The sequence below is a fragment of the Oryctolagus cuniculus genome, chromosome 4 (assembly GCF_051225735.1).
Source record: "Oryctolagus cuniculus isolate XC-2025 breed Fujian yellow rabbit chromosome 4, ASM5122573v1, whole genome shotgun sequence".
NCBI lineage: Eukaryota > Metazoa > Chordata > Mammalia > Lagomorpha > Leporidae > Oryctolagus > Oryctolagus cuniculus.
The window spans coordinates 79,288,294-79,310,932 of NC_142870.1; the positions used below are offsets into that span (position 1 = coordinate 79,288,294).

The 22,639-nt window shown below is 41.9% G+C and overlaps 1 protein-coding gene across 8 annotated transcripts in view; it reads left to right on the forward strand.

Annotated features, from left to right (window-relative positions):
* Positions 1-22,639, forward strand: part of SEC22A (SEC22 homolog A, vesicle trafficking protein) — a 59,514-nt gene that overhangs the window by 32,541 nt on the left and 4,334 nt on the right. For 4 of the 8 annotated variants that reach the window (XM_089331811.1, XM_070072209.2, XM_002716617.6 and 1 more), the window contains 2 exons: positions 2,451-2,566; positions 19,081-19,146. In XM_089331811.1, coding sequence (XP_089187937.1) covers positions 2,451-2,566; positions 19,081-19,146 — 182 coding nt within the window. Of the gene's footprint in view, positions 1-2,450; positions 2,567-5,559; positions 5,791-19,080; positions 19,147-22,639 lie in introns of those variants that run through there. The other 4 variants (XM_089331814.1, XM_089331815.1, XM_089331812.1 and 1 more) reach the window with 2 other exon arrangements.

A 22,639-nucleotide genomic window follows, 5' to 3' on the forward strand; every position in this document is an offset into this window, starting at 1 on the left:
TCTAAATGCAAGCCACAGGGAAGGGAGTGGGTGCAGGGGTGGGGGCAGTAAGGAAATCCGGACTTTAGGATGTCTTTCCCACCGTGATGCCATGTAGCGCCAGCCTGTCATCAGCACACTGCACACCTTGTCCTTGTGAAAGGAGGTTTATTATTTTCTTTTCTGCTTTCAGAAATATTTGTGATCCTTTAGAAATAATTTCTAAATTGTATACCATCATAAAGATGACACTCTAAGGCTAAAAGTCAAGTGTTGGCCAGCGCCACGGCTCACTAGGCTAATCCTCTGCCTGTGGTGCCGGGTTCTAGTCCTGGTTGGGGCGCTGTCCCCGGATTCTGTCCCCGTTGCTCCTCTTCCAGTCCAGCTCTCTGCTGTGGCCCGGGAAGGCAGTGGAGGATGGCCCAAGTGCTTGGGCCCTGCACCTGCCTGGGAGACCAGGAGGAAGCACCTGGCTCCTGGCTTCAGATCGGCGCAGCGCGCCGGCCGTAGTGGCCATTTGGGGGGTGAACCAACAGAAGGAAGACCTTTCTGTCTCTCTTGCTAACTCTGCCTGTCAAAAAAAAAAAAAAAAAAAAAAAAGTCAAGTGTTAGAAACTCAGTATTTAACTTATATGGACTTATTCGTTTCTTAATTAGATGCTCAGCAACACATGAACATGGTAATATTTTTCATTTCAAGAAGGGCCACATTGTACTTAACTCTAAAATGCTAAGATGTTTTAATTGTAGTACAGAATATTAATTTGCTTTTGCTTAGTGGCGCGAACTTGTTTCCCGCACGTCAGAGGTGTGATTTACATAGCTGTTCAGCTGCCCCATGGTTTTAGCCTTGAGGCCCATATTAAAGATTCCCTTTTTCATTACAGGGCCTTTCACTGCTGTTGCTCACTGCTGAGAAGAGGTGGGGAGGGAGGGAGAGAAGTTGCAAAACATGACTAATCGGCAGATCAATTCAGTAGATTTTTAAACTGAACTGTTTTCTCTACTGATATAAAACTTGGTATCAGTACTTTATAAGGACATTTGATTTTCCTTTTTCATGTTAAGATCTAAAGAAAAGTGATTGAGAGACCAGATATTCAGCTTGGCAAGGAAAGAATTTTAAGGAAATGTTATCTCATATTAACATTTTCTGCTAACTTGAGGAATGAATACTTTTTTGTGATGTGGGGTTTTGTGTGTTATATACTGTTTAGGGAGGCTTTTCTGCTGTAATGGCTGAATATAATTTGCAAAGATTTAAGCCTCTTCTTATATTAATGTTCCACCTCATTAATTCCATTGTTAGGGCTTTTACACTTCAGTGACTTAAATAAAATAATCAAAGTATGGTTCTCTTGTCCTGTTTTTCTCTCTGTCTCCTCTTTGAGGGCTAGATGATTTCATTTTCTGTTTTGTGTTTTTATTTGGACTCCATTGTTAATTCTGTTAAGCCCAAGAGGATGATGAAAGCAGCTTTGTGTAACTGAATGTCTTATGCTGCTAAAACCCTGAAAGACAAGGCACTGTATCGGCAGAGGTGAGGTGGTCACTTCTTCCACTGCCATTTCAGTGTATTCGGAGGGACTTCATAGCTGTGAGATTCCATTCTGTGTGCAGCTCAGTTTGGTGACTGTATATGAGTTTTCACATACAACTGTAGCCGGTAGTATTTATAGCACTGAAACCCAGATAAGGGGAAGCATTGCTTAAAAGCAAGCTATGTTTATCCTTAAAAAGTGTTTTCTAAGCATTTCCAGACAAAGTAGGAATTATACAATGAATTTCCAAGCAGTCACCTTTGCAAACATGTGTATATACTTGCAAATAGTAGACATATTTAGGCAGAAAGGATTTTCTAAATTTTTTTAAAATTAATTTATTTGAAAGGCAGTGTTACAGAGAGAGGGAGAGAGTCAGAGAGAGATCTTCCATCCACTGGCTCACTCCCCAAATGGCCACAACAGCCAAGATTGGACTGGGCTGAAACCCAGGAGCCAGAGCCCTACATGAATGGCAGGGTCCTATCCCCCAAGTATTTGAGCCATCGTCCTCTGCTTTCCCAGGTGCATTATCAGGGAGCTGGATTGGAAACAGAACAGCTGGCACTCATAAGGGATACTGGTATCACAGGCCACAGCCCAACCCTTTACCCCACAAAACCAGACTCTTTCTAAATGTTTTATTGCCAGATGTGAGCACTTCTTAGTGCTATCTATCCCAAGTACAAGTTAGGCGTCTTTGTTAAAAATATAGAGGAAAAAAAGGTTAATTTGATTTGAATTCAGGAGAATGAAGCTTTTATATTGTCAAATATTTTGCACTTTAAAAGAATATTTAATTTCTAAAATAAATAATTTTATGAAAAATAATTTATAACATTTAAATTGAGCATTGCATTTCTGTTTTACATTATGTTCAGCTACATGAGCTATTGCTATTCATTTCTAACTATTTCTTTTATTTTCCAGCTCACCAGCGACTGGAACCAGCCACTCTGTCAGGGATTGTGGCATTTATCCTTAGTCTTTTATGTGGAGCTCTGAATTTAATTCGAGGCTTTCATGCTATAGAAAGTCTCCTACAGGTACTGTGCTATTTTTGCATTTTCAAATGACTGTTTCTATTCATTCTGCTTGTTACATAATTGATTCACAAGTGGATTAGGTATTAGTACAACTTAGAATGCATGCTCCAAATCTGTGTTCCTCTGCCTACTCTAGCCTCCCCTCCTCTATAGACAGATGTCTGGGTAGCTCCTTTGACTCCATCAGCATGTGTTTATCATCTACTCTTTGGGTGGCACTGTTGATAGGCACTCTACAGACATCAAGATGTGTGTGACATGATGATTTCATTTGGTGAAAGCAACTTCCCAGCTTCAAGTTGCCTCCTCCAAGGGAGGCAAAGAAAGCCATGAGTGATTGCCAAGTGCACAGAGTTGGGAAGGTTAGAAGGCTTTTTGAGGAGAGGTGAGCTGGGCCTGGAGGGATCTCAGGAGATAGCAGTGGGAGCACAGGGAGACTTGCATGGGCAGTGTTTTGTCCTACTTCTGTGTATTCCTTCTTAGCTATCTGCTGCTTTGCCTTTTTGGCTGATCTGTTAACACCTGAGCTACCTGGGAAAGCAGATTTTTTTCAGATTTTGCCACTGATTTCATTTCCTAGTGGAGTTTCATCAGAGACTGTAGCTATCAGAATATATCAACTCTTTATCTTATGCTTGTTGTAAACTTTCTGAAACTTCCTTAAAGTCTGGCTCATTGAGAATGCACAGGGTTCCTTCCCTGTTTCTACTTACTTTCTCCAGAGAGTTCTTGAAACTTCCGCGTTGTGAATTCATTCTCTTTCTCTTGCCAGCAGTAGGCTCAGAGTACTATTTGTAAAGACCCATTCTGTAGGCTGTAGCCTGTGTTGAAAGTGCTGTTAGTGTGAATACTCTGAGAGGGTCTTTCTGTGTACCCTCTGATTGTACTCAGCCCCCTAAAGCCAGCAGCAGGTGTTATCACGGTTTCTGGCAGCAGAGCTGTCCCAAGAGGGCAGTTGGGTAGGGCTTCCGGTGACTTCCCAGTTCCTCTTACAAACACCCTGTACCCACAGCTGAAGGCCCTCTCCCTTTTCATGCACAGGCACAGTCTGTCCCTTTGCCTTCCTGTCCCCTCCCCCAGCCAGGCTGGATTTTTTCCAGCAGAAGGAGTTCAATTTTGAACCAACTGGACAAGCTGCCAACAAAAAGAAACAAAGGTATTTGGAAACTACTGATTGAGGAAGCTAATAAATAAGCTACTCTTTGCCTTTAAAAAATTTTTGTTTCTTACTTGAAATAGTGGAAAGATCAGTAATGTAGGTGTGTGAAGAGTTGGATTTTTGCCGGGGCTGGTGCAGGAAGGTGGGGGGAGAACAGGAGGAAGGCAGGCCTAGGTTCAGAAAAGCTTCCATCCCAAGGAGCCTCAGCGTCCAAGACTTTTTTTTTTTAAGATTCTATTTTATTTACTTGAGAGGTAGAATTACAGACAGAGGGAGAGGCAGAGGGAAAGGTCTTCCATCTGCTGGTTCATTCCCCAAATGGCCATGATGGCTGGAGCGGGGCTGATCTGAAGCCAGGAGCCAGGAGCTTCTTCCAGGTCTCCCTCATGGGTGTTCTTCCAGGTCTCCCTCATGGGTGCAGGTGCCCATGCACTTGGGCCATCTTCCACTGCTTTCCTAGGGCACAGCAGAGAGCTGGATTGGAAGAGGAGCAGCCAGGACTTGAACTGGTACCCATATGGTATGCCGGCGCTGCAGGCAGAGGCTTAGCCCACTATGCCAGAGCAACAGCCCCTCATCCCCGTCTCTTTAAGACAGCATATAAGTCATGGTCCTGGGGCTTAACCCACAGTAAATTAACATTTAAACAAAACTCTTGTAGCTCACAAAACCTGTTAAAGGGAACAGTAATTTCTTTCTCTCTTTTTTTTTTTAAAGACTTTATTTATTTATTTGAGAGGTAGAGTTACAAAGAGAGAGAGAAAGAGAGAGAGAGAGAGAGAGAGAGAGAAAGGTCTTCCATCTGTCGGTTCTCTCCCCAAATGGCGATAATGGCCAGAGCTGGACCAATCTGAAGTTAGGAGCTAGGATCTTCATCCAGGTCTCCCACATGAGTGGTAGGGGCCCAAGCACTGGGCCATCTGCTACTGCTTTCCCAGGCTATTAGCAGGGAGAGAAGCAGCCAGTACAGGAACTGGGACCTATATGGGATACCGGCAATGTAGACTGACAGCCTACTACACCAGAGCCCTGCCCAGGAATAGTGATTTCTTTCTGGCACCCATATATCCTCTGCCATCCTCTTGGGCTGATTCCTTCCTTCCTCCTCCTCTGATTCATTCATAACCTAAAAACTATGAAGACTTGTGAAACTGTTGCTTTTCATTACTGTAAGGAAATACCTGAGACAGGCTAACTTTATGAAGGAAAGACTCCTGGTTCTAGAGGATCACAGCTGAATGTCAAACAGGTGCCATTGGTTCTGGCCTCTGATGGTGCTGTTCTTGCTGACAACTAAAGGTAGCAAAAGTATTATACAGCAAGATACAATTGAATTCAGTTTCTACTCTCCTAGTCCCATTAACTTAAGACTTTGGAGTTTAAATTCCTGTAGGTGTTTGAGAACCAAATTATATTCAAACCATTTCAAACAATTAAATTGCCATGTGTGATGCCTGCATCCCCTATGTGAGTGTTGGTTGACTGTCAGTTACTTTGCTTCAGATCCAGTTTCTTGCTAATGTACCTGGAAGGCAGCAAATGATGGCTGGGGTCCTTGGGCCCCTGGAAGCCCCAGATGGAGTTCAGGATCAGCCCAACCCCAACCTTTGTGGCCATTTGAGGAGTGAAGCAGTTCCTGTTCCTTCCTGTTCCTATCTCTGTTCCTTCCTCTCTCTCTCTCTCTCTCTAACTTTGCCTTTTATATAAATAAGTCTTTTAAAAATGTAACATTAAGGGGCCGGTACCATGGCACAATAGGTTAATCCTCTGCCTGCGGTGCCGGCATCCCCTATAGGCGCCAGTTCTAGTCCTGGCTTCTCCTCTTCCAATCCAGCTCTCTGCTATGGCCTAGGAAAGCAGTAGAAGATGGCCCAAGTCCTTGGGCCCCTGCACCGGCATGGGAGACCTGGAAGAGGCTCCTGGCTCCTGGCTTCAGATTGGTGCAGCTCTGGCTGTTGCAGCCATCTGGGGAGTGAACCAGCATGTCGAAGATCTTTCCCTCTGCCTCTCTCTGCCTGTAATTCTACCTCTCAAGTAAATAAAATAAAATCTTAAAAAAATTTAATATTAAAACAATACTTTTATATTACCACCAAAGAAAGAGATACTCAAGAATAAAGCTAACAAAATATATACTCATGTAATATCCATCAGTATATGATGAAAATGATGACTAAAGAAATCAAAGAAGACCTAAATACATTTCATGTTCATGGATCAGAAGGCTCATTATTGGTAAGGTGTCAGTTCTTCCCGACTTGATCTACAGGTTCAACACAATCCCAGTCTCAGTTCCTGCATATTGTTTTGTGGATGTTGACAAAATGATTCTAAAGTTTCTACGGAAAGGCAGAAGGCCCGGTATGTAGGGAAAAACTAACTTTTCTTCTGATTTCTCACAACTCCCAATTACCTCCAAAGCTTTGCTGCTGGTTCCAGATGTGTGGAGGCTTTCCCCCACCAAGCAGTTCTGTAACACCAGCTGAGTGTCCTGTAATCCAATTCAGTTCTCACCCTGGCTGCCTGGAATGAGCACAGACCTCTCAGTGTAAGGACTGAGTGCCGCAGTACTGCCCTGCAGGTGCCGGTCACAGGCCAGGTGTGAACAGGTCTCACAGCCCCCTCCTCCATGTGCTAGAATGGGTCACAGAACCCCAGGAAACAGGTTTACTCTAAGGGATATTAGGGAGGATACAGATGAATGGGCAGATGAGCCGTTTCTAGGGTGAGATCTGGAAGGGGCCTGGGAACAGGAGCTTCCGTTCCCATGGAGTCAGAGCTCAGCGCCCTCTCCACGTGTGGACATGTTCACTCAGCTGGACGTGTACAGAGTTAGGAACTCACTCTCCAGCTCCTCCCTTCTCCTTAGAGGATGGGGTGGGACTGAAAGTCCCAAGCTTCTAGTCATGACTTGAACTTTGCTGTAACCAGCCCATCCAGGAGCCTAGTGTTACCTCAAAACAGAGGTTGTATCTGTCACCCAGGAAATTCAGTGCCTACCACTCAGGAAATCAGTAAGGCCTAAAGAGCTGTGTCAGAACTGGATCAAAGACCAAACACTAGAATAAAAGATTCTTCTAGCATCTATATTTACAAAGGTTTTAGGAGCTCTGTGTCAAGAACTAAGAACGTATTTTCTGTTTATGTATATGTGTGTGTGTGTGTGTGTATATATATATATATATATTAGAGATTTATTTATTTATTTGAAGGAGCTACAGATAGGCAAAGGCAGAGAGAGAGAAAGAGGTCCTCTTGTAGCTCACAAAACCTGTTAAAGGGAACAGTAATTTCTTTTTTTAACAAATTTTTATTTATTTGAGAGGTAGAGTTACAGAGAGAGGGAGAGACAGAGAAAAAGGTCTTCCATATGCTGATTTACTCCCCAAATGGCTGCAATGACTGGAGCTGTGCCGATCCAAAGCCAGGAGCCTGGAGCTTTCTCCAGGTCTCCTACACGGGTGCAGGGCCCCAAGGATCTGGGTCATCTTCCATTGCTTTCCCAGGCCATAGCAGGGAGCTGGACTAAAAGAGGGACAGCTGGGACTAGAACCAGTGCCCATATGTGATGCTGGTGCTGCAGGTGGAGGATTAACCTGCTCCATGGTGCGGCCCCTGTGTTAAGTCTGGAAGCCAGTACTCTGAGTCCTTTCTTGTCTTTATTCAGTATTGTGTTTGCCATGCCTGGTGTGAAATTATAAGAAGTATATACAAGGGCTGGCAAATTATTAGCAAAAGAATAGACAAATGAGATAAATGGAATAGACCAGAAATATATATACTTATAGTCAGCCCATCTTTGGCAAAGGAGCACACATAACACAATAGAGAAAGGATAGCCGTTTCAACAAATGATGCTGGAACAACCGGACATGCACATGCAAGAAAATAATGAATCTCTAGACAGGATCTTACACACTTCATAAAAATGAACTCAAAACTGATCACAGTCGTAAGTGTAAAGCTCAACATTATGAAACATATAAAAGATAACAGAGAAAACTGAGGTGACCTTGGGTTTGGCATTAACTCCTGGCTTGGGCCTGGCCCAGCCCTTGTAAGCATTTGAGGAGTGAACCAGTGAATGGAAACATTTCTCTTTTTCTGTCTCTTTCTCTCTCTCTCTTTCTCCCCCTCCTTCCCTCTCCCTCTCTCGTTACCTCTCAAGTAGATTAAATAAATAATTTTTTAGAAAAGATAGGAACAACACCCCCCAAATCCTCATATATGATAAAGGAGCTTATATCCAAAATATACAAAGAACTCTTAAAACTCAAAAATAAGATAGCAAACAACCCAATTAACAAATGGGCAAAAGATCCATATAGGTACCTCACCAAAGATCTACAGGTGGAAAATAAGTATGTGGAAAGATGTTCAGCATTGTATGTCACTAGGGAATGGTTAAATCAAACTGAATTACTGCTGAAATGGCAAAATGAAAAACTTGACAGTACTAAATGCTGATGAGGATTTGGGACACTTAGAACTCCCATTCATTGCTGGTAAAAATGCAAAAGGATAGGACCATTTTATTGTATTTATTTGAAAGAATGACAGAGAAAGAGAGAGATCTTACATCTGCTAATTTACTCCCCAAATACCCACAATGGCTGGGCCTGGGCCAGGCAGGGCCCCAGTGCAGGGCCCCAAACAGTTGGCCATCTTCCACTGCCTTTCCAGGTGCATTAGTGGGGAGATCAATCGAAAGTGGAGCAGCTGGAACTTGAACCAGCCTTCCAATATGTGATACTGTGTTGCAAGTGATGGCTTAACACACTGTACCACAGCACCAGCCCCTGGTACCAGCACTATAAAAGTGTGTTTTGCTGTCTCACAAAGCTAAGCATAGGCTAACTTTGGAATCCAGCAACAGTGTTCCTGGGTATAGGGGGGTGCTTAAGAAGTTCATGGAAAATGGAATTAGAAGATGTATATTTAATTTTTTTCATTACATTTTAAAACCCATCCATACTTTTTTCAAAATATGTATTTCTATCAAGTTTTTGAAGATCCTTTGTATTTACCCAAATGAATAAAAAGCTTTTTGTCCACACAAAAACCTACACATGAATGTTTCTATCAGCTTTATTATAATTTCAAAAAACTGGAAGAAACTAAGAAACCTATCCTTCAAAAGGTGAATAGATTAACAAGCTGCTAACCCGTCTGGCAGGTTATTATTCAGGAATAAAGAGAAATGAGCCATCAAGCCACAAAAGACATGGATAGATGAAATGCATACTGCTTAGTGAAAGAAGCCTTAGAATGAAAGACTACATACGATGTGTTGCCAATTACATGACATTCTAGAAAAGGCAAAACTGTATAGACAGTAAAAGTAACAAGATTCACGGTTGCCAGGGGCTTGGGAGGGGGAGGGGAAAGTATCTGGAGCATGGGATTTTTCGGACAGTGGAACTCTTCTGTGTGTGACTGTATTAGATCTATGTGATTGCCTGCAACAGAAGGAGGGAACCAGTGTGAACTCTGGACTTCAGTTAATAATAATAGTCTATCAGTATTAGCACACTAGTGCAAGATGTTAGTAAAGGGAACTGAGTGGGGGGTGCATTTGGCATTCTCTGCTTAATTTTCTGTAAACCTAAAAGTGCTCTGAAAAATAAAATTTTAAAAAGTCATCACCAAAACAAAGACAAAGATCAGATGAGGACATTAGAGCCCCAGCCAGAATGGAGCCAGGGTTCAGGAATCTGACTCATGCTTCAAACTGCACATACACAATTTTGCGCCCTTTAGATAAAGTAAGAGATAGACCAGGTCTTCCGACCTTGCATCCACCAGTCCCTGCCAGCTAAGCCACTACTCCCGAGACAAGGATGGCCTGAAACAATATATTCTAATCTGCAAAAGTTTACATAAAGAATCTCTCGAAGAATAAGAAGCTAACGCAGTGTGGGAACTCAATAGATGGGAAATGGAGTAGGAATGAGAGCATTCACAGTATACCTTTTTATGTATTGTTTTTTCTTGTTTTATTTGCAAGCCTGAGTTACAGAAAGATCTTCCATCTGCTGGTTCACTCCCCAACTGGCCGCATTAGCTGGGGCTTGGCCAGGCGGAAACCAGGAACCAGCAGCTTTATCCAGGTATCCCATGTGGGTGCAAGGGCCCAAGTGCTTGGGCCATCTTTCATTGCTTAGGTGCATTAGCAGGATTGGAAGTGGAACAGCCAGTTCTTGAACTGGTGCCCACGTAGGATGCTAGCTTTGCAGGCAGAGGCTTAACCCATTGTGCCGACCCATTTTTTTCTTTTTGAACCATATAAATATATTATGCATTCACATTTTAAATAATAAAAAATATTTATTAACACCTATCCTGTAAGCAAGAAAAAGAAGGTAACTTTTTTTTTTTTTATTTATTTGACAGAGGTAGACAGTGAGAGAGAGAGAGAGGAGAGAGAGAGGTCTTCCTTCTGTTGGATCACTTCCCTAATGGCCGCTATGGCCAGCACGCTGCACCAATCTGAAGCCAGGAGCCAGGTGCTTCCTCCTGGTCTCCCATGCGGGTGCAGGAGCCCAGGCACCTGGGCCATCCTCCACTGCCTTCCCGGGCCACAGCAGAGAGAAGGTAACTTTTATTAATCTGCCATGGTAAATTTTCATCAGCAAAAATTGCAAGTAAAGGGGGAGCCTGAGCATTTTCTCTGGGATTTTGTAGTTTCTTCCTGCCCTTATTTTAGATTCCACAGTTTTCCCAGAAGCTTCAAGAGATTCTTTTAGATTTTTGACTATTTGGGGCCAGCGCTGTGGCACAGCAGGTTAAAGCCCTGGCCTGAAGCGTCGGCATCCCATATGGGCGCCGGTTCTAGTCCCGGCTGCTCCTCTTCCAATCCAGCTCTCTGCTATGGTCTGGGAAAGCAGTAGAAGATGACCCAAGTCCTTGGGCCCCTGCACCTAAGTGGGAGACCCGGAAGAAGCTCCTGGCTTTGGATCAGCGCAGCCTCGGCTGTTGCGGCCATCTGGTCTTCCAGCAGATGGAAGACCTCTCTCTCTGTCTCTACCTCTTTCTATAACTCTGTCTTTCAAATAAATACAAAATTAAAAAAAAGATTTTTGACTATTTTACACAATTCATCTTAACTGTGGTGGTAGGATATGAAAGAGGCATGAAGTAGATTATGAACAGTTCAAAGGTTAGAGTGGTTTTTCATTAGTAAGTAATTTTATGATTTGGAGACTACCTATGCTTGTGTCTTTGTATTTTTCTGGCGATTGATAACAGAAACGTTTTTCTCATTGTTCTAAATTTATTCCAATGTTTCTTTCTTACATGATCCAGGGAGCTGTACATTGATTCATATGGGATACTTTACTATCTGAAAAATAGGGCCATTTGCACCGTCTGTGTGTTGCTTTAGCGCTGTTCAAAAATCTTCATTCTGTTATAACCCTTGGGACATATGAATCCTTCACATACGCTCATCAGTAGTGAGGCCACCCAAACAGTGATTTCAGAGACAGGAATGAGGTATCAACAAAGGGCAAAGCTGGGGAAAATATATTCTCAAGTAGTTTGTCAATCCGCAGGTAGTTTTTTAAGATTTTCCAGCAAATTTTGATCCAGTCACCTAAGTGAGAATCACTGAGATTCTTACTGTTCCAGTGACTGGGGATTTTATATCTGCATACAGAAAAATGTTTTGATAAGATCAGTGCTTGGAAATATTTTTCCTTGTCTTGTTATGAGGATAAATGAGAAAATGCTATATAGTCAGAAGTATCTGCCTTCTAACAATTCCATGTCCTAAAAGATGACGTGGATGACAGGTGACCAAAAGGAGAGAAAATGTGAGTATGCAAATGGGCACCACGATAAATTGAGAGTTTTAAACAAAGTGGGTTTACTGGTCTGAACTGGACTCACAAGTCTGTCCTTAGTCCAATTTAACCTGACAGAAAATATATATAAAAGTGTTGGTCTGAGGTCTCTCACTGTCTGGTTTCTTATTGTTCATGGCTTGTGTATTGGAGGAAAGATCTTTTTCATTAAAGCCCCTGGACTTAAGACATACTCTTAGCCTTGTTCCTGGTTTTTTGTCATGTTTTGTGTTCAGAATAATTTCTTGAGTCACTGTAGGTAACTTTGGGTCAGTAAATGTAGCTCTTCCATAGGGGGCAGCTGCAGAGATGAGTGCGGGTCCCTGGACACAGGACTTGAGCCCATATCTGTGCTGAGGTTACCCGCAGTAGCGTTAGTTCAGATCACGGTAGTGATCTGGGAGAAAAGGCAGTACCCAGACTAAGTGGCCACAGTGTTTCTGACACTTGGTTTAAGAGCAAAGGCTTTGGGAATCCCACTTTTAGATCTAGCTGGAAATACATAATGTATTTCCCAGGTATTGGTACTATATAGATATGAATTTAAAGTTTATCTTTTTCAGGCCAAGAGTGCTAAGTACTCTTTGCAAATGCTAAAAATGGTTGCAGGATTTATCTTCTGGTATATGACTTTGTGCTTGAGGCACACTTAAATTTGGACCCACATGAGTCAGCGTTCCTGTGTGTTGCTAATGTTGTTTGAAGATTCAGTGAGTTTGTTTCTTTCAGATTAAAAACTGCCTCTTAGTGTGATAGTGAGGGATTTATTAAAATACGAAGCACTTTAGTTTTTCTTTGGTATCTAAGTTCACACTGGGGAGGTTTAGGATGGATGTAGTGTTTTTTAAGTTGATAAATTTGATTTGGCATTCACAGTAATGTGTAAATTAGATTATTTTCACTCGCTTCCTAACTTTATTCTGAGTTTAGAGATGTTTATTATGAGTTGACACCTCTTGAATTGATAAGCTTTTATCACGCTGGCTCTTATTGCATGTGTTCCATTAAAGATCAACCTTGAAACAATGATACTAATTAGGCTGAAGCCAACCTAGAAGTAATTTGCATATGGTGCATTAGAAAAAAATTAAATCTTCTGATACAGCAGTAGAAATGCTGGCCTGGAAGTCAGGATAGCTGGGCCCATCTGCCAGTGACAACTTTGTGACCTTAGATAGTTGCCTTTGCCTTCTTAGCCTCATCTTCCTGTTCTGCAAGAGGAAGGCTTTAGACTACATAAACCCCAGGGCCACTTCAGCACCAACATCCTCAGAGTCTCTGATTCTAGAATTGTTTGGAATAGCTACTTCAAAGCAGAAGTAATCAGCTTGCTTTTATTTCTTGTCTTCTATGTTTTCACTGACTTGTTAATATCTTTTAAAGAAATTACATATTTGCTAAAGCTCAAGAGAAGTTTTTGATTTATTTAATATCATAATATCTGGGCTAAGCTATAGTACTCTGTACTTATTCATTATTAAAGAATTAAAGAGGGGCTCGCACTGTGGCTCGCAAGTGAAACTGCTGCCTGCAGTGCCAGCGTCCCATATGGCGCTCATTTGAGTCCTGGCTGCTCCGCTGCTGATCCAGCTCCCTGCCCATGATCCTGGGAAAGCAGTGGAAGGTGGTCCAAATGCTTGGGCTCCTGCGCCCACATGGGAGACCCAGAGGAAGCTCCTGACTCCTGGCATCAGATCAGCCCAGCTCCGGCTATTGCAGCCATGTGGAGAATGAACCAGCAGCTGGAAGATTCTCTCTCTCTCTCTCTTTCTCTGTCTCTCTCTTTCCCTCTCTCCCTCTCTTCCTAATTCCCTTTCAAATAAATAAATATTTTAAAAAATTTTGAAGAAAGATTATATAAAGAAGAAAATAAAAATGATCTCCAGATTTCCTCTGAGATACATACAAGGGTACTTTAAATTGTCTGCGGAAAAATGGAATTAAAAAATAAATTTATTTTGGTACAAAAACATTTTTAAATCCATGCGTGAGTATGTATTTATATATACACATGTATTACATGTATCTGTATCATATCCATTTGATTATTTTGTCTTCTTTAAAAAGATTTTATTTAGTTATTTGAAAGGCAGAGTTACAGTGTGGGAGGAGAGAGAGAAAGAGAGCTTCCATCTGCTGGTTCACTCCTCAAATGACTACAATGGCCGAGGCTGGGCCAGGCTGAAACCAGGAGCCTAGAATTCAATCCAGGTCTCCCACGTGGGTGGCGGGGGCCCAAGTGCTTGAACCATTTCACTGCCTTCCCAGGTGTGTTAGCAGAGAGCTGGATCAGAAGTGCAGCAGCCAGGATTTGAACCACTGCCCACACTGGATGCCAGCACTGCAGGCAGCTTAAGTTGCTGCGCTATAACACCTGCTCCTACTTTGTGTCATTTTTATACTTAGCATTGATGGTATTTCTGAATTATTATAGGTATTTTAATAGTTTTTCCCTAATTCATTTACGACTATTATGTGAAGCCTCTGTTCACTTTCATTCTCACCTTTTAAAAATAGTCCTTAGCTCTGTTAGTTTTCTAAGTAATATGTGGATACCCTAGCATCTTCCAAAGGTGGATAGTGATGATTTGCAAATTTTTACCTGAACTTTTCCTCTGAACCATCCTCTGCCAACACCTCCCTTTCCTCCTTACCTCTCTTCCCAGGCTCTGCGCCATCCTAACTCTGGTTGTCTCCTCACCCGTGTTTCGTCTGCCTCCTCTCCACTGACTCCCTTCAGACCTGCTGTTCTTTAACAAAGCAACAGCAGAAGAAAACAAAAAAGCCTCTTGATGTATGTTATCTTCTAATTTAAAAAAAATTATTAATCAAGAGTTAGAGTTCCAGACAGAGAAAAGGGAGAGACAGAGAGAGGTCTCCCATCCTCTGATTCACTCCCTAAATGACTGCAGCAGCCAGAGCTGGGCCGATCCAAAGCCAGAAGCCAGGAGCTTCTTCTAGTTCTTCCACGCAGGTGCAAGAGCCCAAGCAATTGGGCCATCTTCTGCTTTCCCAGGCCATAGCAGAAAGCTGGATAGGAAGTGGGCAGCCAGGACATGCACCAGCGCCCACATGTGATGCTGGCACCACCAGTAGAGGCTTAACCTACTATGCCACAGCATTGGCCCCTCTTTTCTAATTTTTTGCAAGGGTGGACTGTGTTTATTGTCCCCTCTCCATTTTCCTCTATTTTCTTAGTCTGCCCCCATAACTCTGACACACCGGGATCTTTCTGCTTACCAAATTCTGCAGTCTTTCTCACATTTACATGTCCTTTGTTCCTCATCTCACATACCGTTCTCCTCTTTTCCAAATAGCTCTTTGTTTTATTTCAGAAGGATAATGTCTATTTTAGAAAACTTAGAAGCAAAAATAATAAGTCGACACCAGTAGTTTAATGTATTGATTCTTCTTGACCAGCTCTCATCCCTTCATTCTCATGAAACCATTCTCTCTCCTTTTGTTTTTTTCTTTGTCTTCCTATTCCTTGGTGCATTTGATAAACTTTCTTCTTCCATCTGTCCTTTGAATAGTGGCATTCTCCAGTCTTCTTTCCCTTTGCTTTATAGTCTTCTAACCCTGCCCCTTCTCCTTGGTTGGTTTCACAGTGGCCTTTTAAACAAGTTAATACCTATGCATGCATACATATACACAGTGAGGTATGCACACGGTGTATTTCAGAGCTTATAAGAGTCGATATGTAATTTTCAGGAGAAAAAGTTGTTCTTTTCCCATTTCTCCTCCTCAGACTCAACCACTGGCATATCCGTCTAGAGACATTATGTGCATGTGGTAGCAAGTTTGTATTTATGTATTTACTTATGCAGTTATTCTTTTTAAATATTGTTCACAAATGGTAGTATACCCTTTTTACTGATTTTCATCTTTTTTTCACCACACCATACGTCAGAGGTCATTTCATATCAGCACTTATAGGTGTAATCCATTCTTTTTTATTTTTTTAAAGATTTATTTATTTATTTGAAAGGCAGAGTTACAGAAAGAAAGGGAGAAAGAGAGAGAGAGATCTTCTGTCTACTGATTCATTCCCCAAATGACCACAGTGCTGGAGCTGTGCCAATCCAAAGCTAGGAGCCAGAAGCTTCTTTCGGATTTCCTACATGGGTGAGGGGGCCTAAGCACTTGGGCTATTCTGCGCTGCTTTCCCAGGCTTATTAGCAGGGAACTTGATTGGAAGCGGAGCAGCTGGAACTAGAGCTGGCACCCATGTGAGATGCCAGCATTCTAAGCAGCAGCTTTACCTGCTTCGCCACGATGCTGGCCCTGAGTCCATTCTTCTTGGTGGCTGCATGGCCTTTGTTTTTCATTTGTATTATTTACAGAGTAGACAGTATTGGAAGCCTTCCCTACCTCCTCCCTCTTGGAGACTGTTAAGTGCTACTCCGCTTGCCTGCAGTTCTCTGCTGCCTTATTAACTTGTTGTCTTCGAGAGCCAGGTTAAACCTTCCTAAAGAAAACCTCCCTTGACCTCTTTTTTAATCCAGACAGAGCTGTGCATGCCTCTCCAGTGAGCTCCCCTAGACACATACCCATCCCATCAGTCATTACTTTGATGGGAAGTGTTGATTTAGTATCTTCCTTCTTAATTAGCAAGTGAACAGTTTGCATTGGTGTGGACTTTGTTTTCTGGCCTGGGTCTAGTGTACACAGTACTGGGTTCATAAGTACTTAAGGAATATTTATTGAATGGAAGAATATGTTTATGAACAACACTTTCTTTATTGAGTAGAATTAAACTTTTTCCAAGTTCAACTCAATTTGGCATATGTTTGTTGAATTCCTATTGTGTGCACTATTTCATGCAAATACTAAACTTTAGTTTTCTGCCTTTCAGAATGAATAGAATCTGCGAGTAGGCATTTAGCCTATTAGTTAATGCATCTATATTCTATATCAGAGTTTCTGGGTTTGATTCCTGGATCTGGCTCCTGACTCCAGCTTCCTACTCCTGTAGACCCTGGGAGGCAAGGGAATGGCTCAAGTAATTGGATTTTTGCCACCCATGTGGGAGATCAGAGCATTCCTTGTCTCAGCGTTGGCAATGGCCCCCTTGTGGGCATTTAGGATGTGAACCCGTGGGTGGGAGCTCTCTCTGTCTCCATCTCTCCTCCCCCTACCCTCTGTGTGTGTGTGTGTGTGTGTGTGTATGTATGTGTGTCTTTCACAGAAAGAAAGACTAGCATCTAGTTAAGAAGACAATTAAGAAGATAAGTATATTAGGGGATTTGGCAACACCGAGGGCAGTGCATCAGATGAGTGATACAGACAACAACCCCAGGGAGAAAGTAGGGCGTGTATGTGTGCTTATAGTATACTGTTCGGAAAGGGTACTTGAAAAGGTTTGTGGCAAGGTGGATGCTTTGTCTATTGATGAAGTCGCCTGTTGGGATGCCCGCATCCCACATCAGGGCACCTGGGTTCAGTTCTCGTCTCTGGCTCCCAATTCCAGCTTTCTTCTTCCACTCCCCCTTCATATTTTCATCTTTGATGCCAATCCTGGGAGGCAGCAGTGATGGTTCAAGTAGTTGGATTCCTGCCACCCATGTGGGAAATCTAGAGTGTTCCATTTTCCACAGACTTTTTCAAGTCCCCTCATATGTATGTGCAAATAAATGTTATTTCATTTAATCTCGATAACTTTTTTTACAGTAGAAGAAGTTATAGTTAAATAAGTGGTGTAAAATCATATAGCTTATAAGTAAAGACATGAACCCAGGACTGGCTGACTTTAGAAATGTGCACTCAAGTGTTCCAGAAGCAATGGAGAAAGTTATAAAATGATAGCGCAAATTTAGAAAAAATAGAATGCCCAATTGTAGGACACTAATTAAATTGTGAGGTAGCCCCACAATGAAAAGTTATACAGTCATTATAGATTCTGTGGTTGAAGAATACTTATTGTCTTGCAGAAGTATTTATGATAGTATGTAAAGTACTAAACAGCAGTATATAAAAGTATCATTCCATTTCTTAAAAATGTACACACACACACATAAGCACCAGAAAGAAATACATGAAAAAGCCCTAGTTCTCAGAGTTGTGGTATTTATGGCTTATATGAATTTCTTCTGTGTATAATCTGTATTTTACAAATTCTCTACAATGGACATGAACTTTTATAATCAGAAAAAATGGGTCATTTTAAAAATAAAGGACTACAGCAAATAATCAAGCCTAACTTATGTAAAGTCTTAAAGTTGTTAAAGTTGGAACATTACATGTTGACCTTGCCTGCCTCTGGAGTATAACTGCTCTGGGCAGCCAGCCAGCTGATGGTTCCTGCTTTAAGACCTCATTGCAGTAAGCCACTCCACTTCTGCCTTCTATACAGTCAGTTCTGCTGCCCAATAACAGTGCAAAGGGGATTTTCTCGTTGTGCTGTTTTAAGAACTTTTCATGGATACTACTCATGTGTCTTGTAGAAGTTTTCATTGTGTAAAAGATTTTTTTTCTAAGATAAGGACCAAATTTAGTGTTCATACCTGGCAGAAAAAAATGTAATATTCCTGCCTGAACTTTATGTTCTACTTCCTGAATACCTTAGAAGAAGTTGATGAATGTAGATATTTAACAGGAACTGAAAGGGAGTAGGAAAGCATGGGTTGTTACATGTGTCTGTTAGTTTTCAGAGAAATATTCTGCTCACCATCTGTTTTCCCTCTGGGTGGGCTGTTTCTTTAGCATAGCATGCATTTAGCACACTCTAGTGGACAGTAGCTTTTTAGTTGTCAGGTTGTTTTTTTCCAAAATTGTGGCAAATTATTCATACTTTTTTTTTAAAAGATGTATTTATTTATTTGAAAGGCGTAGTTATAGACAGAGAGAAAGCTTCCACGTGCTGCTGTAGTCAGTGCTGAGCCAGGCTGAAGCTAAGAGCCAGGAGCTTCTTCCCTTTCTCTCATGTGAGTGCAAGGGCCCAAATACTTGGGCCATCTTCTCCTGCTTTCCCAGGCACATTAGCAGGGAACTAGATTGGAAGTGGAGCAACCGGAACCCCAACCAGCACCCATATGGGATGCTGTGGTCAGACAGTGGCTTAACCTGCCATGCCTTAACACTGGCCCCAAATTAATCATACTTATGGGATACTTCAGTCGTATGCTTACTAGGTAGTGAAGGTTTTCCATGTTTATTTGACGTAAGTGACCCCAGTGAACACAAATAACTTGGTTCGCCACTGGTGGTCATGTGTCTTTATGTGTTTTCTTTAGCAGGAGAGAGGCTTTACATGACTTTGAAGACATTTCCTCAGTGGTGTTCACCTTCGGTGAAATGAAACCAACATAGAGGAGCACTTGTAGTCTTCCTCTGCCTCATATTTCTTGGGTCAAATGATATATTTTTGTTTCTGTTTTAGGACTTGAGAATTTTTATGTACTGCTTTGTAGAAATTTTGAATGCATAAACATTGTCATAGCTAATCCTGATGAATTGTTTTGGAAATAGATATCCACTAAGAAAAATGTCAGCTTTTATTTTTGTTTTTACAGAGTGATGGTGAGGATTTTAATTACATCATTGCATTTTTCCTTGGAACAGCAGCCTGCCTTTACCAGGTAGGTGTTCTCCCATTTGTAAAAACACTTCTTTATTGTTTCAGGTATCAATTTTAATAATTACTTGTACATTTAAAAGATGTATATATTTGTTTGAAAAGCAGAGTGACACACAGAAAGAGAGGGAGAAACAGAAAGACAGAGATCGTCCATCTACTGGTTCATTCCCCAAGTGCCCACAACAGGCTGAAGGCAGGAGCCCAGAACTCCATCTGAGTCTCCCATATGGGTGGCAGGGGCCCAGGCACGTTAGCCATCATCTGCTTCTTGGGTGCATTAGTTGGGAGCTACATTGGGACCAGAGTAGCTGGGACTCCAGCCATCAGACCAGTATGGGACGCAGACACCCAAACACCACCTTAATTCGCTGTACCACAGCACTTGCCCTGCTTGTACTTTTTAAATAAGAAGAATAATGTCTGAGTTCTTTGCCTTTCTTGTAACATGAGCCTCTGTTAACTTTGTGGCCTACATCTCCATTTTGAGTAGACATAGATCTCAGGGAACTTGATGTTAACCTTTTTATTGTTGTTGTTGCAGTTTTTTAAAATATTTATTTATTTATAAGGCAGAGAGAGAGAGAGGAGATTGGGGAGGGGAGAGGAAGGGAGAGGGAGGAGAGAGGAAGAGAGGAGAAAAAGAGAAAATATTGATCTTCTATCCACTGATTGACTCCCCAAATGGCCATGGTAGCCAGGACTGGGCTAGGACAAGGCCAGGAGCCAGGAACTTCCTCTGGGTCTCCCACATGGGTGGTGGGAACTTAAGTACTGCTGTTTCCCAGGTGCACCAGCAGGGAGCTGTACCTAAAGTACAGCTTTGGGCATCACAGATGGTGACTTAACCTGTCCCAGTGTTAACCTTCTCTCTGTGCCTGGGCTTCAGTGGGGGGACACCACCTGCCTTATGGCAATAAGGCTACTTCTAGATTTTCTGCATGACCAATTATCCATCTTCTAGGCTCTAGGCTAGTGGTTTTGTACCTTGGGGGAAAGTCTTTGAATACAATATTTTAGGGTGCTTAATCCAGCAGAGATTGGACTCAAGAAACTTCACTGGGAGATGATTCTGTTACTATGGGCAGAGAGTACTGAGGGCCTAAAGTATGGTAATGGCAGTGAGGGGAAAAAATAGCACTTGAGAAAGAAGCCTCATGAGGATGGAAGACAGGAGATGCGAGACTTACGGAGGAGAGAATTTTGTACTTGGATGACATAGAGACTAGTACTCACATTTCCAAGGCCAGAGAGGTTTTGTCATTTTAGGTTTTACATTTACGCTCATGATCCATTTTGAGTTAATTTTTATATAATATGAGAGATTTAGTTCTCTTAGGGTTTTTTTTGTTTGTTTGTTTTTTGCCTACAAATGGCACTATTTGTTGAAACGGCTACTTTTTCCTCCATTTAATTGCTTTCACACCTTTGCCAAAAATCTGAATGGGCATATTTATATGGTACTGTTCAGTGATTCTGTGTTCTGTCCCATTGATTGAATGTCTATCCCTTCACAAGAACCACAGTCTTTTTTTTATTTGAAAGACAGAGTTACAGAGAGAGGTAGAGACAGAGAGAGAGGTCTTCCATCTGCTGGTTCACTCCCCAGATATCCACAACAGCCAGAGCTGAGCCAATCTGAAGCCAGGAGCCAGGAGCCAGGAGCTTATTCCCAGTCTCCCACGTGGGTGTAGGGGCCCAAGGACTTGGTCCATCATTTGATGCTCTTCCCAAGCATGTTAGCAGGGAGCTGGATCAGAAGAGGAGCAGCCGGGATTCGAACCAGCACCCATATGGGATGCCGGTGCTGCAGGCTGGGGCTGTAACCCACTGCAGCACAGCGCCAGCCTCCCACAATCTTAATTACTGTAGCTTTGTATTAAGTCTTAAATTCAATATCCTTAGTAGTTATGGGGCTGTCCAAATTATGTGTGTCATATTGGGTGAATTATGAAAGCTGTGGTTTCTGAGGGAGTGATCTGTTTCAATCTGTTGACACATTTATGTGTGTAGAGTTGGTTGTAGTGTTCTCTCACCACCCTTTTGATGTCTACACAGTCTGTAGTGATACCCTGCTTCCTTTATGATACAGGTCATTTTTTTTTTCTGTTGTCAGTCTTACTTGTTAAAATTTCATTGATCTTTTTCAGAGAACCAGTTCTTGGTTTCATAGATTTTTTTTCCTATTGTTTTTAATTTTATTGATTTTCTGATCTTATTGAGAGAAGGGTATTGAATTGTGGATTTTTCTGTTTCTCATTTCAGTTCTACTTTTGCTACACATATTTTTCAGCTAAGTTGTTGGTTCCTACTCATTTAGGATTGCTGTGTCATCTTGGTGGATTGACCCATTTGTCATTGTATAATGTCCCTCTCTGTCTCTGGTTATTTTCTTTGCTTTGAAATGTTTTTCTACTTATTTGATATTAATATATCATGCTTTATTTTGATTAACGCATTGTGATATATCTTATTCCATTCTCTTACTTTTGACTTGCTGTAGCATTTAAAGTGAATGATGACATTTACAATGTGTGTGTGTGTGTGTGTGTGTGTGTGTGTTAGCAGAGTTAGTTCACGGTTTTAGCCTGCTCTGCCCATATCTGTGTTTTGATTGCTGTTTTCAGGCCAATGACATTTGAAATAATTATGGATGTTAGGGTTTACCTTTTGTTTTTCTGTTTTTTTCCTGTCTTTCCATGTGTGGATTACTTAAACATTTTGCTTAGAATTCTATTTCAACTTGCATGTCATGTCTTTGAGAGCATCTCTATAGCTTTTTAGGTGGTTACCTATCAGTCTCCTTGTGTCATCATTTATCAGTTCTCATGAAAGGCAGACACTTTACCTCCATAGATGTCATTTTGCCTTCACCTATTCACAATTGCCTTAAATATTTCATCTACACATATTTTAAAGCCACATCAGACAATCTTATAGCAATTTTTGCTTCAACCATTTGACAAAATTGAGAAAATTCAAAAGGAAAAGGAAAGGCTATCACACCTAACCATATTTTTGCTTGCCATGTCCTTTCATTCTCAGTGTTCCAAGGGTTCTTCATTTTATTGTTTCCTTAGTGTCTAGAGGGCTTCCTTTAGCTATTCTATGGTAGTCAGCTTTTTATGACTGCAACAAAATACTGAAGACAAGCTGCTTCGGAGGGGAGGAGGTTCACTTTGGCTCATGGTATTGGAGATTTCACAGGCCAAAATCAGGTGTCCCTATTGGTTTGGCATCTGGTGATGGCATTCTTGCTGGTGCTGTCCCCAGGTATCACATGGCTAGAGAGAACACGTATCTGGCTGTGTCTGTCCTTATGTAGTCACCGCGATTCAGTCATGGAGACCCTGCCCAACAACCTGGTCCAATAGGATCACTTCAGAGGCCCCACTTCTAAACACCATAATTGGATCAAGTTTCCACACTCTTTGGACCATTAGCGTAAGACTGTACGGGCCATGTCCTACACATGGACCTTTCTGCAACACCCAAAC